This window comes from Hylaeus volcanicus, chromosome 3 (genome assembly GCF_026283585.1).
Source record: "Hylaeus volcanicus isolate JK05 chromosome 3, UHH_iyHylVolc1.0_haploid, whole genome shotgun sequence".
NCBI lineage: Eukaryota > Metazoa > Arthropoda > Insecta > Hymenoptera > Colletidae > Hylaeus > Hylaeus volcanicus.
Window position 1 is genome coordinate 14,167,880 of NC_071978.1, and position 15,848 is coordinate 14,183,727.

General features: G+C 32.8%; 2 protein-coding genes and 1 long non-coding RNA gene across 7 annotated transcripts in view; 1 reads left to right on the forward strand and 2 right to left on the reverse strand.

The window, feature by feature from the left end:
• The window catches only part of LOC128873229 (serine/threonine-protein phosphatase 6 regulatory ankyrin repeat subunit A-like), a 51,881-nt gene that overhangs the window by 18,318 nt on the left and 17,715 nt on the right, over nucleotides 1–15,848 (reverse strand). The window lies entirely within an intron of this gene.
• LOC128873227 (protein MMS22-like) lies at nucleotides 967–5,854 on the forward strand. The gene is made up of 19 exons (XM_054116632.1): nucleotides 967–1,181; nucleotides 1,256–1,390; nucleotides 1,459–1,612; nucleotides 1,682–1,867; nucleotides 1,940–2,053; nucleotides 2,211–2,408; nucleotides 2,487–2,734; nucleotides 2,796–2,893; nucleotides 2,966–3,141; nucleotides 3,230–3,388; nucleotides 3,464–3,704; nucleotides 3,787–4,021; nucleotides 4,087–4,183; nucleotides 4,257–4,451; nucleotides 4,511–4,684; nucleotides 4,766–5,119; nucleotides 5,184–5,386; nucleotides 5,458–5,646; nucleotides 5,718–5,854. Exons 1-19 carry the CDS (start codon nucleotides 967–969, stop codon nucleotides 5,773–5,775), a joined length of 3,429 nt encoding a protein of 1,142 aa, XP_053972607.1. The 3' UTR covers nucleotides 5,776–5,854.
• LOC128873236 (uncharacterized) lies at nucleotides 5,770–9,228 on the reverse strand. 5 transcript variants are annotated; one of them, XR_008456365.1, is made up of 5 exons: nucleotides 9,116–9,228; nucleotides 8,072–8,327; nucleotides 7,645–7,992; nucleotides 6,311–6,733; nucleotides 5,770–6,211 (listed from the first exon to the last, which is right to left on the reverse strand). It is a non-coding gene; the product is annotated as an uncharacterized LOC128873236 (long non-coding RNA). The 5 variants fall into 5 exon arrangements; XR_008456364.1 differs by having other exon boundaries at nucleotides 5,770–6,733; XR_008456368.1 differs by lacking the exon at nucleotides 7,645–7,992 and having other exon boundaries at nucleotides 5,770–6,733.

The window sequence follows — 15,848 nt, forward strand, 5'->3', positions numbered from 1 at the left end:
AAACCAGTGTCACTGTAGACTAGAGGATTTCAATATTGACATTTTATAATTAGATAACGACAGTCAAAACCTGATAAGTAAATTTTTAGAAAACAAATATATACCATATTTGAAAAAAATCAATCTTGGCGCTGACCACAACCTCAGTACTGCTCGGCGATTATAATACAATGCAGGGCAGGGCCGGTTTTAACAATATTGGCGCCCCGGGCAAGATTATCGTGGCGTCCCTTCAGAGGCTTAAAATTTTTAAGAAAAGAAGACAAGGTGTTAATATCAAACGATGAATCTGTAGCTAGATTGCAAAGATTGTTAAACTACAACATATAGCAGCTTTACTAATCTACACCGGACTGCGACGCCCCCAAAAATCTGGCGCCCCGGGCGGTTCCCCGACCGTGCCCCCCACCCCTAACGCCGTCCCTGATGCAGGGTAACGAGGTTGTTGATTGGCATCAAAATTCAAACAATTTAAACAGTGCCACTTGTGTCATGGTTCTATCAAATGGTCTAGTGATTTCTAGTCGTTATCTAATTGTAAAATATCAATATTCGGTCCACTAAACGCACCCAATGATACTCACACTTTACAAATATTACACTGGCGTATAAGATAATTAAATAACACGTATAATATAATGCGAGTCGTAAGTCATACTTTTGTTTACTTTAAAATTTGCACGTATCATAGTGACCTCTATAGATGGCACTTGTGCGAATGCCGCCAAAACTTGGGAAAAATCGGCTGCTATTCTTCGCTGATGTTGATTTAATAATGTAAAGAACAAAGTTCGTAATTCTACAATAGAACTTATTATAATTTAGTCTAACTTATAGTTTTTTACTTTCAATTAATTTGTAGTAACTAATTGCTATGTTTAGATACGAAAAATGAGTGTAAAGATTTTCGATTAAAAGAAAATTTCGCATCGTGTGACTTGTATCGTTTCTAATAATTTTATACAGATGGATTTGTGCTTAACTTTTAACTGCAATGGAAAGGTGAACGGTAACGATTGGGAGTTAAGCAAGGAGAGTTTATTTCTACGTGGAGAAGTAAATAATGTTCTCTACCCACAAGATGAATATCCATTGTCCAATGTGGATGTCCAACTGTTCAATTTTACTATACCTTCTTCAACAGCTGTATTAGATTTAAAACATTATGTGAAATGCATGGCGTATGAAATTCTTTTTCTATGAATATTTAAGTGTCCATGTCTCATATTAATACTCCTTCTACTTTTCTTTATAGCATGCAATTAAAAATACTCAATAGGCATGAAACTTATAATCATGTTTTAAATTCTAAAGAGGATAACATAAATTTTTATTACGTAAGGCGAACTGTATGTGAATTCATTTCATACATTAGAATGTATTTGAACAGGTAAGATAAGGTTTGTCGTTTAAATCTAATTTAATCGATTTGTGTTTTTCATAATGCAAAATTTGCAGTATTAAGTGGGATCTTCAATGCTTACAAATTATAAATGAAGATATTGAAGAAGAATTTAATTCATTATTCATTACCGTAAAAAAATTTCTCTGCAGACTACAAAATATACCAGATGCCACGTTTCATTATGCACCTTCTAAATTAGGCAATCAGGTTTGCATGAAAATTATGTATATTAATATAATGCACTTATAGTTTTAATATGTGTTTTATGTGTTACAGTGTAAACAACCGGAATATCACATGTATCATATGCACTTAGAATTACGATGGCTTTTTATTTCGTTAGTTTATACACGCAGTATATGTTATCAGTATTCAATGGAGACTCAATTAGACGAATTTGAAAACATTCAGGGAATAATAATCAACGATCTTATTTATATTTCATTGAAGATATTTGAAACGGTAGAAGACCAAGTATCGGTTTCATTAAGAAAATGTATTTACACATTTGTATTTGTGTATTATATGTTTTAGATGCCTTTATCGAGTTTACAACAGAAAACTCCATACAATTGTACTTGCATTCGTGAATTGTGGCTCATACTTCAAGTATTTATCGATAATTTGTCAGAACGAATGAAATCAAAGGTATATATTAGATGTTTACCAATCAGAGGTGGATCTATACGATCATTTACCCTATATAAAACATTTTGGAAAAAGATAGAATCCCTCGAAGTAATTTGTTTGAAATGCGTCACTGTTACTGTACTCTTGAATATAGCTATAACATTTGTGTCTACAGACTTTTTGGGACTATGTGAACGAGAGTGTTAATGGATTATTAAATAGGAATGTATCCGATACTAAGCAAGAATCTTGGAATTGTAGCTTACCACCTTGTAAAAATTCTGAATTGTTTTGCCTCTGGCTTCTTTACAATCTTGTGCTTTTATATGGGTACAATATGGATGGTATATATATAGGTGCTAAATGTTCAAGGGTAATTTTACAATTGTTTTCGCATTGTTTCTGCTGATATTAATTATATAATATTAACTATTCATTCGTGCTCTTAAAGATTAGGCCTAATTACGAGCAGCTTGAAAAAATTTTGAAAACGTATATCTCTAAGGGTGGAAAAGATGGCGAAAGAGATGAAATTGATGAAGAATTACGCATAATGATACCATTGTTAAATAATATTGTAACAAATTGGTGGCAACCACGAGTTTCGATAATTTCTTTACTTTGGGATTGCTTTCATAAAAGATTAGATGAACCATTTTTATTACAAACATCTGGTCCTTGGACTTTATCGGTTGAAAAGTAAGTATCAATTTATCAGTTCAATATGTTTGTACGATCTATAAATAATCGTTTCTAATAGGAAGACAGCAATGGATATTCTTAAACAAGTAAGAGATAGAATTAATAACACGGAATGTGTTAAAGAGTCTAGTTATGGAATGTTTTTACGTTTGCTTGGTAAGTATTATTTAAGTTTTTACACAAAGTAATTGAATTAATGAATATATCAATTTTAAACACAAATTGCAGGATCCTTCTTGCAAATAAATTATGGTAACAATGATACAAGGTATTGGAACCAAATTAAAGGGCGTATCTATTCAAAATTTTCTAAGAGCAAAGTACAAGTATTTTCCTTAACTGGGTTGTATAATTTCATTTCATTGTTTTTAACATTAGCTGTTACCGGAGATACCACAAACGTAGTAAGATTTACATAAATGTATTAAAATCTCTCTCCTTTTGAATATTTTTCCTTTAGGGAATACACGTATAATTTTTATTTTTTCACAGTGTTCAGTAATGCTAGATCTTTTACCACTGACAAAAGAATACAATAGTGAAAATAGTAAAAAGTATATTTTAATTTGGAAAGGCAAATTGGCTATTCTTCTTTTATACAATGATCTTAGACTTAATTTCGGAAACATAGCATCTTCCTATATAGATACGGTACAATATACAAATTTATCATTCAATAGAAATTTCTTGCTGATTATAATTTTTTAATTTTAATTACGTTCATAGGTGAATGCAATAAGTTGCCGTAAAGATGATACCTCTCGTTCGATGATGGTCCATTTTGTTGATGTGTTTAGTACAATTATGTCATCTAGTACAATGGAATTAGGAGAATATCAACTGCTCGACGGCTGGATAGATCGGTATTTACTGGAATGTCCGACTAAAATGGTCGGAACAATAACAAAGGTGCTAGTTAACATCTTCGAAAAATGTATTTCACTTGCTCCAAGTTGCCCTAATTCAGGTTCGTTGCTTTTAGATGATATAACAATTGCGGGTCTTTCTCCCGTTTTCTAGTTCTAATTAATTTTCTATTTTTTCGTTAGGTATAAATGGCATAGAAAAAATGTTAGATGCGTTATGGTGTTATGTTGCATGTAGAGTACGTCAACTTATTTTTGACCCCATAATGACCGGTGATTATTATCGGGATGTCTCGAAACTTGCTGCTGCATTTACTTTGGAAGCATTGAGGAATCCAGTAACAGCAAAGAAGCATAGCCACTCGGCCACGTCTTTATTTCAACATTTTTCCTCGTCTGTAATTGTAAAAGACATCAGGTAATACCACGAATTCTGTCTAATATCATAAGCATGAAATATTTCATGTCAAAATTGTATTTTAGAATCACAAGATGTTTCTTGGTATTAATACTCGAGCAGAAACAAGCAGTTCAAGCTCTACAAAAAGAAATAAAAAATTTTAATACAATAGTCATACAGGCAAGTACACTTTCAAAATACGAGAGTAGATAATTTTAAGTAATGAAATTTTAACATAATAAATGAATTATAGGCATGGATAAAATGTTCTATAATTGGATACAATACAAATGGTGATGAAATAAAAATCATACAGAATTATATATTACAATTGGATGAGGTACAACAAATATTCGTGACACCTCGCGATATTCAAGAATTTCAAGATAGCAATGAATCCATTTTAGTATTTATAATGCATTCTATGAAGAAACGAAATACTTTGAAGGTATACATCTTCAAAACTACAAAAGTTATATAAAAGTTGATGTTAATCATTTTTGTCAGACTGAACAAGAACGAATGCAACACGACGCAAAATGGAAATCGTACTTTAATCATTTAGAAAAATGGATTCTTACACCGATTACAGAGGAAACTAAAGATTCAGAATTAGCTTTGTGGATATATAGGTGCATTGGAACGTTAATTCTTTGTACTTCTACAATGCTATATTCTAAAGTGAGTATTAAATGTAATGTTTTCTGTATGTATACAGTATGAGTAATAAGTACATTATAATTCATATAAATCTATTTTCAGAACGTACCGAATAATATGTTCAGAACATTATTAAATAAGACTATTCTTTCATTGGATCAGCCATTCTTACAAAATTTAGCAAGAAAAACATTTTCCATGATACTTTTAGGAATAGAGGCTCTCAATGTTAAGAGCGATATATCACTCCAAGTACTAATACGAGATCTCTTCGACCAATATGTGCCACTTCTAGTAACTTCAATTAACAATACGAATAATTTTAAAGTATCCGATTCATTACTGAAATGTTTTAGAGATGCAAAGGCAGATTTTTTACGTTTGGTATTCGAGATACTGATGACAAATTTTGTTACCATTTCAAGTGACAACATGATGCACAAACACTTCCATTTAGTACGTATTATTTTCTTTTTTTTCCACAATTATAAGACTATAATTAAACGTGTTCTCAATGCAGGTAATAATATTTTTACAAAGTCTACTCAAAGGTGAAAAGAATTATGCACGTCATGTAACGGAATATATTATTTCAATTTGTACACCTTATATTGTTGGAAGCTATATCAAAGTTCACGATCATCGTCCACATAAACAACACATCATAGACTTCATCACTAATGTTATTAGGAATTCATATTATAAAGAAGACCATATATTACAGTTAGTAGTAATATTTTTAATTAGTTTCACGAATATTATCAGACTATATTTTATGGATTTAACAACTTCAGGGAAACGTTTAATAATGTAATATGCAATACCGTCCAAAAATCATTAACAACGAATCAACATAATACTTTCGAATTTTTGCGGTCAGTTTTATCGATAAAGACCGAAATAATAGAATATTTATTGCCCCACATTGAACATACCGTAATTAACCTTGAGAAGAATCGACGTCCAAACGCGGCATCTTTAAGGTGAGAGAATAATAAAAATTACTCTTCGTGAAGGTGTTACAATTATTGTATATATTCTATTTTATTTACAGATATTCCTGGAATCAACTTCAGATTGCTATGACAAACATAAAAGAGAATCGATTGTAAGGTTTAACAAAATTTATTAACAAATAGTGAACAGTATCGAAATGATACTTTGTTATTATGCTAAAAATTCATTACGCATAACTGCGTTTGTGTACATAATTGCATGAAATTATAATGTATAAATTATACTTAACTGAACAATAATACATAAACATATAACTATGATTTAGAAAGTAAGATAATGTTATGTATATAGTACAGACACATTGTAATTGTTGAACTTTGAAGCATACGCAATTTTATTTGCCAAATTTGTAAGAGATTTTTCTGTATTTTCTATGCAAGTAAAAAAGTGAGAAGTAACAAATAAGTAGTTTTAAATGATGAATATTATTTTAATTTAGAGAAGGGAGGCATTATTGAATGTGCTGAACTTTGTCTCAGGGACCGATATTGTTGTTGTTGTTAAAACTTATCAAATCTTACAGTTTTTGACCTGAAAAGTCCGAAAATGTAAGTTAAAAGTTTAGGAATTCAATAATTTAAAAGATACCCATCCTCTGATTGGTTTGCACGGATGACTGTTCCATCGCACCTGTATTCAAATCTTCATTTCTTTCAGGTTGGATTTGTTATTTAGTTATTCATTTGTATCATCAAACGGAACCTTCATAGCCTCGTGTTTCTGTGTTCTGTTAAATAAGTGTGTTCTATTCTGTGTGTAGTGCATAATCCATAATGAGTGGTATAAAGTTTAATTTGGTCTTTTTTTTAATTTGAAAGGGTATTTAATAATTAACTTTAATATGATTTCTGCAGCTTGCCCACTTCGAAAGAATCGGCTGTTGCATGGGCCCGAAAACAAGGTCTTCCACGATCGAGTAAGAATTGCCCTGCTCATCAAAGGCCAATGCGACTGCAAACAGGCGGTGAACATGGATTTGGGCGTTTTCGTTGTCCTGTTGACTGCGACAAATGCAAACAGTTCACAGTCGATTCTTTCTTCCACAATGTCCACCTGCCAATGCAAAAAAGCAATAAAGTAAGTTTTTAAATGATAAAATTCGACCCACACCCAAAATGATAATATAATATAATATAATTTATAGCTTGTAGGATGATATAAATTTTACAAGACTTTTTAGAGAAATGCGTTAGGAAGACAAATTTCATTCTTTCATTTTCTATGATAATATTACCGATTATTGAGTTATCTTCTGTTATTTCAATAAATGCATGGATAGATATTAAGTTCCTGTACTCAATACTCTGGTTCCTGTTTAAGTTTAATATTACTTGTGGAGGTAACGGTATGTCTCTTTGTCTAATTGAAAGATTTCTTGCATTAAGTTCCTCTAGCGATCTGTCCAGTCTAGTGAAAAGCGGGGTGTGGTGACTGCGTGTATTAATGAATAATACATTTCTTTCGCAATTAAGTAAGAGATTCCTGCTTGGGTTGAATACAGTAGCAGCTACTTTGCACATATAGTTACTGGCTAATTTCATTCTGCGATACTTTAAGGGCATTAATCTTCCTTCTACCAGTAAGCTACTTATGGGACTGGTGCAAACGGCACCTAGTGCTATTCGGAGACTCAAGTTCTGGATAGTATTCAGAGTTTTGACCTCGTCACTAGCCTCATATATTATCGAGGCATAATCTAATTTCGGAAGTACAATAGATTTATACGTATTTAACTCCTGAACTTATTTTTTCGTTATTTCAGTTATTTCAGTTTCGATATTTTGTTATTTCGTTATTTCAGATACTCAGGCACAGAAACATGAAAGAAATGAAGATTTGAACAGAGGCGCGAACGGTCATCCGTGCGAACCAATCAGAGGATGGGTAGAGGCAGTGATGGACATCGTGGGATTTTTCCTGATCATGCGCATCATGTTGCAGTCCTCACTGCTGTATACACTTACTTAGAATTTAGGGTACCATTGGATCCCAGTAAGGATCAAAATATAATGTCCTCCTCTTTGCCTCGATGATTCCTGACCTGAACGGCTGCGGTTCATTATCATTTTTTTTTAATTTTCTCTAATATTACACTCACCAACACTAACACTCTTGTACTTAATTTGTCCGTTAAAAACGCGGGAAAATTGCACAGGCCCCTTAAATTCACCTCTGGCGGTTCGAATACATGTGTGGTAGCAGACGACATGTAGCTGTGACGTCAGCTTACGCATGCGCAGAAAGGAATTCCTCGAAGGAAAAATCCCACGAATGTCCATCACTGGGTAGAGGCAATATGGCATCATACTAACCTGTCAAAGTACGCCAAATACACACATCTTTATGTACTCGTATCTTTTAAACTATTGGATTCCTAAACTTTTAACTTACATTTTCGGACTTTTCAGGTCAAAAACTACAGAATTTGATCATTTTTAACAAAAAAAATGGGCGCCTGAGACAAAGTTTGACCTCCTCGTTTCCCGCCATGGTCCGGCGAACATATTCAAATATTCTGAGCTACTACTTTAATATAATGACCCTATATTTTAAAAGTGGAGCAAACCTTTTTTGTTACTATTTTATTGTTAGTAAATAAACTTTGCATGCCGACATCGGAGTAGATCAGTCCCGACTAGTAATATCCCTACAAATATAAGGTTTGACTACGTGATTATTTAAAACTATCGGTAATTATAGAGAACAGATACAAACTCACCGATTTCGATGATTTTTAAATATGTTGTAGAAATCAACATTTTGAACAACTTTTTCCTATACATATAACCATCGCTCGGCCTTAATTTCCGAGATATTTGCACTCTTTGTTCAATTAAAAAACTTACAAGTCCTCAATCATAGATTGAACGACAGTGGTTGAAAAACGGTTTACTAAAATACAGGAAAGGCAAAACTAATTGATTATTAACGCAAAACTGATCTCATAGCTCAACATCCAATGTAATCAAACGCTAACACAATCCCGTAGCTCAGCGAATAGTGTAATCAAACGCAAAATGTATCCATACTCGCTCACTTCCGTTTGATTACATTTAAAAGTGAAAAACGAAACCAGAATGGTTTTTAACCATAAAATAAATCAGTGTATCATATCTACCGCATATAGTCAAATATTCACGCAAGTTCATTTTTAATCCTTTAAAAACAATCCGTTCAGTAACGACGTCAGTGTAAACTAAATTTTTTCTGAGCCTAAACAATCACGTAAACAATCGACAATTGACGACTCCACGCTTAGAAGCACGTTGCCACAGCGCGTAGCTATACGCAATATTCATTGTTTTAGTAGCAATGGTATTTTATAAATATCTCGGAAACTAAGGCCGAGCGACGGTTATATGTATAGGAAAAAATTGTTCAGAATGTTGATTTCTACAACATATTTAAAAATCATCGAAATCCGTGAGGATGTACCTGTTCTCTATAATTACCAAACTATCAGTGTGAAGTGTTGCCCGAGACATTGTTAGAACGTCAAAACGAAGTGTATTTCGTGTCTCTCCAGTTACTTGTTGAATTATTATATATTCATAAAGATTCAAACTGAACCCTCAAATGATATTTTTCGACCTCTACTAGGTTCTTCTTTAATAACCTATTCGCTGTTACAATTTCATGTTGAAAGGTATACAAAACTCGTACCGTTTGTGCACCATAACCAAATTTTTGTACAGTAAGTGTATATAACTAGAAAGATGGTTGTCACTTCTTCTTTCTAATTTTCGCCCATGTAAAACAAATAGATAACAATCGATATGGAAATAAATAATTCACCTGGTGAATCAATAAAGAGAAGCACAAAAAAGAAAAGACCTAGGGTACTCTCGACATCTTCAGACAAGGATTTTGTTCATGCTAAGAATGAACCACTAGATAATGAAGAGTACCAATCCGCCATGGAGGAAGAGGTTTCCGACTCTGAATCTTCACCAGAGGAGGATGAAGGAGATACGGAATGGCAGAAAATAAGAAAAAGAAGTTCAATAATAAGTCAATATTCAGAAGAAGAGAAACGTCTAATTGAAAACGTTAATTGCGATAATCCTTTTGCTCTATTCAAAGTATTCTTCACTGACTACATAGCAGGAATGATAGTCGAAGAAACGAATAAAAATGCTGAACACAGTATAAAATCTCTATCGAGCAGAAGAAGACACCAACAGGCCTGGCAACCCGTTACAAGAGATGAAATCAATACATTTTTTGGTATATTGCTAATCATGGGTGTTGTGCAATTACCAGAAATTAGGCTATACTGGTCTAACAAGCCCATGTATACAAACATGTGCATAAAAAATAATATAAAACGTGATCGTTTTTTATCTATGTTGAAATATTTACATTTTTCGGACAACACAACAGCTGAAACAGAAGACCGATTGCGTAAAATTAGAAATATTGTAGAGACAAGTGTTCTGTATAATAACGAGAAAAAGGTTGTTGAATTGACCAATCAACTGTCATCTTACTATAGTTGTTTGCGGAAAACAATTAAGTGGTACCAAAAAATTATAATACAATTAATATGCGGGACATGCCTAATAAATGCGTGGTATATAAATCAAAGATGGGGTACCAAGTACATTACTATTTTAAAATTTAGGGAACAAATTATTGATCAGCTGTTAACCAATGTTCACGACATTAAACAAATGAATATTGAAAAACCAGTAGTTTCAAAGAAAGTTTCACATTTTCTCGAATCATATAAAGAATCTGCAAGAAAGTCAAGAAAAAGATGTAAGCAATGTTACAAATGGTTATGCGAAACGAAGGGTAGAGATTATGCCACGAGAAAGGCAAAGAAGGTGACGACATATTGCAATAGTTGTAAGGGCCAGCCAGCACTCTGTTTGAAATGTTTTCAAAAATTACATAGTTAAGGTAAACGATAAGTTAGGATTATAATATTCAATTATCTTTTTACAACCGAATTGTTGTTATTTCCTTTTATAATATTCAGATAAAATAAACTAGCTCCAACTTTTTTCCAATTAATATACGTTAAATTTCCATTATTTAAGTTTTCAACCATATGGCAATATTTCCTAGTTCAGAGTTGCAATGAGGAAACGGGACTGAACCAAATTGTCTGTCTGTACGGTTGCGTCAAGTCACGTTTTCACTTTAGCTTAACTTTTGTTGCCTTCTGTTTCCTTCTTTTCGTATTTAGTTTTAAGATTGTACAGGGAGATCGAGGGAACTGTGATTCTGTCTATCTCCCTCGGGCCTTTACTCGCAGCAACCTCCACGTGGTAAGGCCTGGCAATCGGTATTACTCGTGACGAAAGGTTGTTCGAACGATCCTTCGTTGCGAGTAATAGCGAGCTAATGGTTGCGAACTTGTAATAAGATCTTTAGATTTAGATTAGCATAGGAGATCTTTCAATTATCAAACCACGTGTGTGTGTATGTAGATATGTATAGTATATTCATATACTGTATGAAAATATCCACCAAAGTATTGCAACTAACGAATTTCATCACAGACGTTACTTTTTCCGTTGCAATATCGACTACTAGAGCGACAATTTTACAATATTACATCACTTGCAAGTATGATAATCAGAAACTCATACATACCGTTAGATTTAGAATAAAAAGATGCTTTTACTGATCTAGAAATAAATCAAAGTTTTCAAAAATTTTGGAAGGAGGGGGATAATTTTTGAAAAAAACGTTTTGTTTTGAGAATTTGTTGATACTGATTTATAGGCCCTAAGAAACAATGCGATGTTTACTTGAACATGTTTTTTATATCTCTTATCATTTCCGAATTATAAGTGCAAAAGTAAAAGGCGCGGCTCGGACAAAAGGGGTAGTTTCTCCCTTAAAACGCAAAAATGGCACGAAATGAAGATGGTGTACTTCGTTGGAAGGTCCCACAAACAAGTGTACCAAGTTTCATCAAAATGGGGGTGTAACACTTACCGATGTTTCCTTGTTAGAAGCATGATGCTATTAAGAAAACGTGTTTTATATGTAAAAATATTTATAAAAATAGTATGATGCCATTAAGAAAACATGTTTTATACATATGTAAAAATATTTATAAGAATGATATTAGAATATATTTTTCACAAATTAAATAACACGTTTGCAATTCAATTTTTTACATAAAATATGCTTTTCCAGAAACCGTCGTGTTTTTACTTTTTGATAATGATACTCCAAGTAATATTAAAACACGAATGGTAAATGAGTTAATTTTAAATACCTATAGTGATAACTACAATGAAAAATGTATAATTTTGCCGATGAATGAAGACCAAAACGTAGATAAAGGCATTGCGCATTTCATTTTTAATGAAAGCATGACATTCTTTGATAGATTTAAGATACCTACAGACTCTTTAAAAAACGATCCGGGAACTTCGGAGAATAATCAATCTTTTAAAGCAGGCTTAAATATAAGCAGGCTTAAGTATAATTAATGTACGAGTAGTAAATGATACTGCAAAAAAAAGGGATCCAATTAATGTCCAACTATAATCAAATATTAGCACGCGACGAAGAAAAGAAGCAACTGATTCTCCATATTGTTTAAAATTACCGTAAGCAATATCTCGACGTTAGGAAAAGTACATTACCTAATAAAATAATTTTTAGAAAAAAAATATAGTCGACTTTGAAAAATATTAAAACTCCACTAAAAAGTATGACATAATTCCTATTTCCTTTATATTAAATTATATTAAATAATATATTAAATTTCTATTTCCTTTACATTAAATTATATTAAATAACCTTTTCGGAGGTTTAGCGCAAAATTAAAAATGTTTAATTCCTGCTTGAGTTGGTTTTTGGTGGGGGTGGGAATATTGAATGATGTTAATGTATACATGTATATTGTCTACGTGGAAATACTGTCTGAGAGGGTTTCATATATTTGTTTTGGCGGCGGGTAGAGGGTGTGGGTAATGTTACATAAGTTAATGTTTATACTATCTACACGGAAATACTGTCTCAGTAAGTTTAAGGTATTTTTGGGGGAAGAGGGACGGCAGTATTAACTACTGCATATGTATACTCTCTCCATGCAAATACTGTCTGAGTAGGTTTGTGATAGTATTAATGTATAGTATAATGTACAATAAATTAATGTATAGTAAATAGTGTTAATGTATATGATATTCAAAGCGAGTGTAAGAGTAGCAATAATTAAAGGCCATAATTTTTGTTCCACCGACAGAAAACTAAACTAAGTTTAGTCATTTTGAATGTAGGCAATTTTAAATTTTGCGCCGCCTCCGATAAGGTTGCATTACATTTAATATTGCGTATTTAATAATTTAAACAAATTCATCAAGAGCTGTTGAGTAATAATGCAGTTTAAATAGAAATTATTTAATACTTTTCAATGCATTTTGTCATACTTTTAAGCAATTATATCTAGAGCTGGTGAGTATTCATATAAATTAACTAGAAATCATTTCATACTTTTTAGTACATTTTAATATTTTTTGAAAACGGTTATATTTTTTAACAAAAATTAATTTATCCAAAAGCAAAGTTGGTATAACATTCACATCTATTTTCCATCCATTCGCACTATGAAATATAGTTTCCGCTTTTTCTTTTGGAAATAATTCTGGGATCCTACATTTATGATGAACAGTTATATAGAAAACATTGATCAAATATACATAACATATGTTGAATATATTCTACAATTATTATAATAAATATTTATTTTATTTCATAAGTTATTTATTTGTAGTTATTATAAGGTATTAAGTTATGTATTTCATAGTTATTTCATTTTGCATAAATGCACATACCTTTTGGTTATGATGAGCATGTATTTATTATATTAGTTTGTTACATAAATAAATAGCATGCCTGGGTGTCCCAAAAATGTTGGAGATCCTTGAAAGGAGTGGTTGGGGAGGTGATTCGAAACAACTTTTTCCTTTGCAAAAATGTCGGATGGGGCTTCGTTAAGGAGATATTAACGGAAAACCCCGACCAATCAGAGCGCGAGTATGCCGGTGGAGCATAAGCTACGCACTAAGCGGCTGCGCTCATACGCTACCGCGGCCGCTCCACCAGCATACTCGCGCTCTGATTGGTCAGTGTTTTCCGTTAATATCTCCTCAACGAACCATCGGAGAACATTTTCACTAAGGAAAAAATTGTTTCAAATTACCCCCCGCACCACCTCTTTCAAGGACCTCCAACATTTTTGGGACACCCTGTATACAGGCAGCTCATTTTGATGAGGTTAATAGTATTTAATATATTGCATTTACTAAAATTTAACATGTTACTGTTGAGGTATGTCGAGGTTTCGTGCTCGACAACCATTGGAATTCTTTCCCCTCTTTGCGATGCACGGGCATGCTTTTTCGAGCGTCTCGCGCAGCGTCGTCATATTTTTCGTACGACCATCGTACGACGTTCGACGCGACAAGTCGGTTTCGGTAATAAAGCGAGTTTGTGGTAAGTGCAAACGAATCGTTTTATTTTCGTCTTAAGTTTCCTTCTCTCCTTCCCTTCACTCTAGCATTAACAGTTACATTAAAATTTTTAATTTCTTTTGTCATTATACGAGGAGGCCCAAGTTAGATACTTGCCACAGGCACTTCATATCCTCGTTACGGCACTGCATCATAATAAACAGATAAGTATGCAAATAAGAATTTGCGATGGTGATTCATTCTACGTAATCAACGCTGCTTGATATCCAAATTCACTAATCACTAGATGACCTAGTCTACAGCCTGTAGAGTCTACAGTGCAATCATAGTTTAGTAAAGTTATCGTTAAGTTTTACGAGACACATCCTGACCTTCGTTGTTCGGTACAAATGCATGAGATTTGGAAATGGCATGTATGAAAATGAATATTCGTGCACGAGATAATTGCATAGAATTGAATATGTTACGAGTAATTGCAAGATGACGAGGTTGAAATGCGAAATAGCTATTTACAAGTAATATGACTAGGTGATGCAAACCACGCTTCTTAAATGGTAGAATTATAATCGTGGTGGTACTTTGGCACCAAGTTCTCGCTTTTTCCTAAGTAGATTTTTTATTTACTTTGATTTTGTTCTAATACAATATAATATAATACAATACATTATAATAAAATATAATATCTATATACTAATTAACATCCTGTTCGGGGCATCCACACTCGCAGTTTGAATAAATTATTATTTTCTTGTTTCATCAGCTTTACGTCGTATCGACTACAAGGTTATTAGTGAAAAATACTAATACTTTAGGTTGAGAGTGATTTTGTATTATACATATATTGTATTTTTGAGTAGATATTCATGCCTTATAGGATGTCAATTGTGTTTCTGATGTAGTCGTGCACTATTAGGGCAACTATCATTCATATTCTCAATTACGATTTTTCGGAATGAAACTGTAATAACCGTCTCGTGATGTCACGACGCGCTCTAGTATGGAGCTCTCCAGTTACACGTGAATGCTTCGCTATGTAATACTCATATTTCAAAACGCCCATACCTTGGACACCGAGACACGTTAGCACAAATGGTTGGACAAGTATCGACTTATTTTCGCAATAAACTCACCATGTAAAAGCTAGTCGAAATCAATTGGAGATTAGAAACGCCCATCTCTTGCGAATGAATAGACATGCAACCTTAAAATCTCGGAAACTATGACATTCGGTCAATTTTCTTTACAATTGTTTGCACAGTATGTCTCTGTATATGTACTTGTGCAGTACGGAGCAGAGAATTTGTTCACCTGAATTTCTTTCGTTATGTTTAAATATAGAAGGTAGTATTATCAACAATTCGTTGTATGACATCAAGAGAAACATGTTATGTAGTATTAATTTTTAATAGGTAAATGTGCAGAGCTATGTGAACCTGGCACCAGACTTATCAAAAATTAATTTTTTTTTATGGAAAATGATAGTATTTCGTTTGTACTTGATTGTACCATCAATAGTTTCGTTTGTACCTTCATCAATTAATAATTTAAAAAAAATTAAAAAAATGGTCAGCACCCGACATTGAGATTTTTGAAATCTGTTTTTTCCCTATTCTTTAGAATCTTTTGTACTACTTTTCGCTTCGTTTGTGCCTCAATAGTTTAAATTTTACAAGCAATTGTTTATACGCGTAAGAGACAAGTTCGTCAATTTTCAATATTTTTAAAAT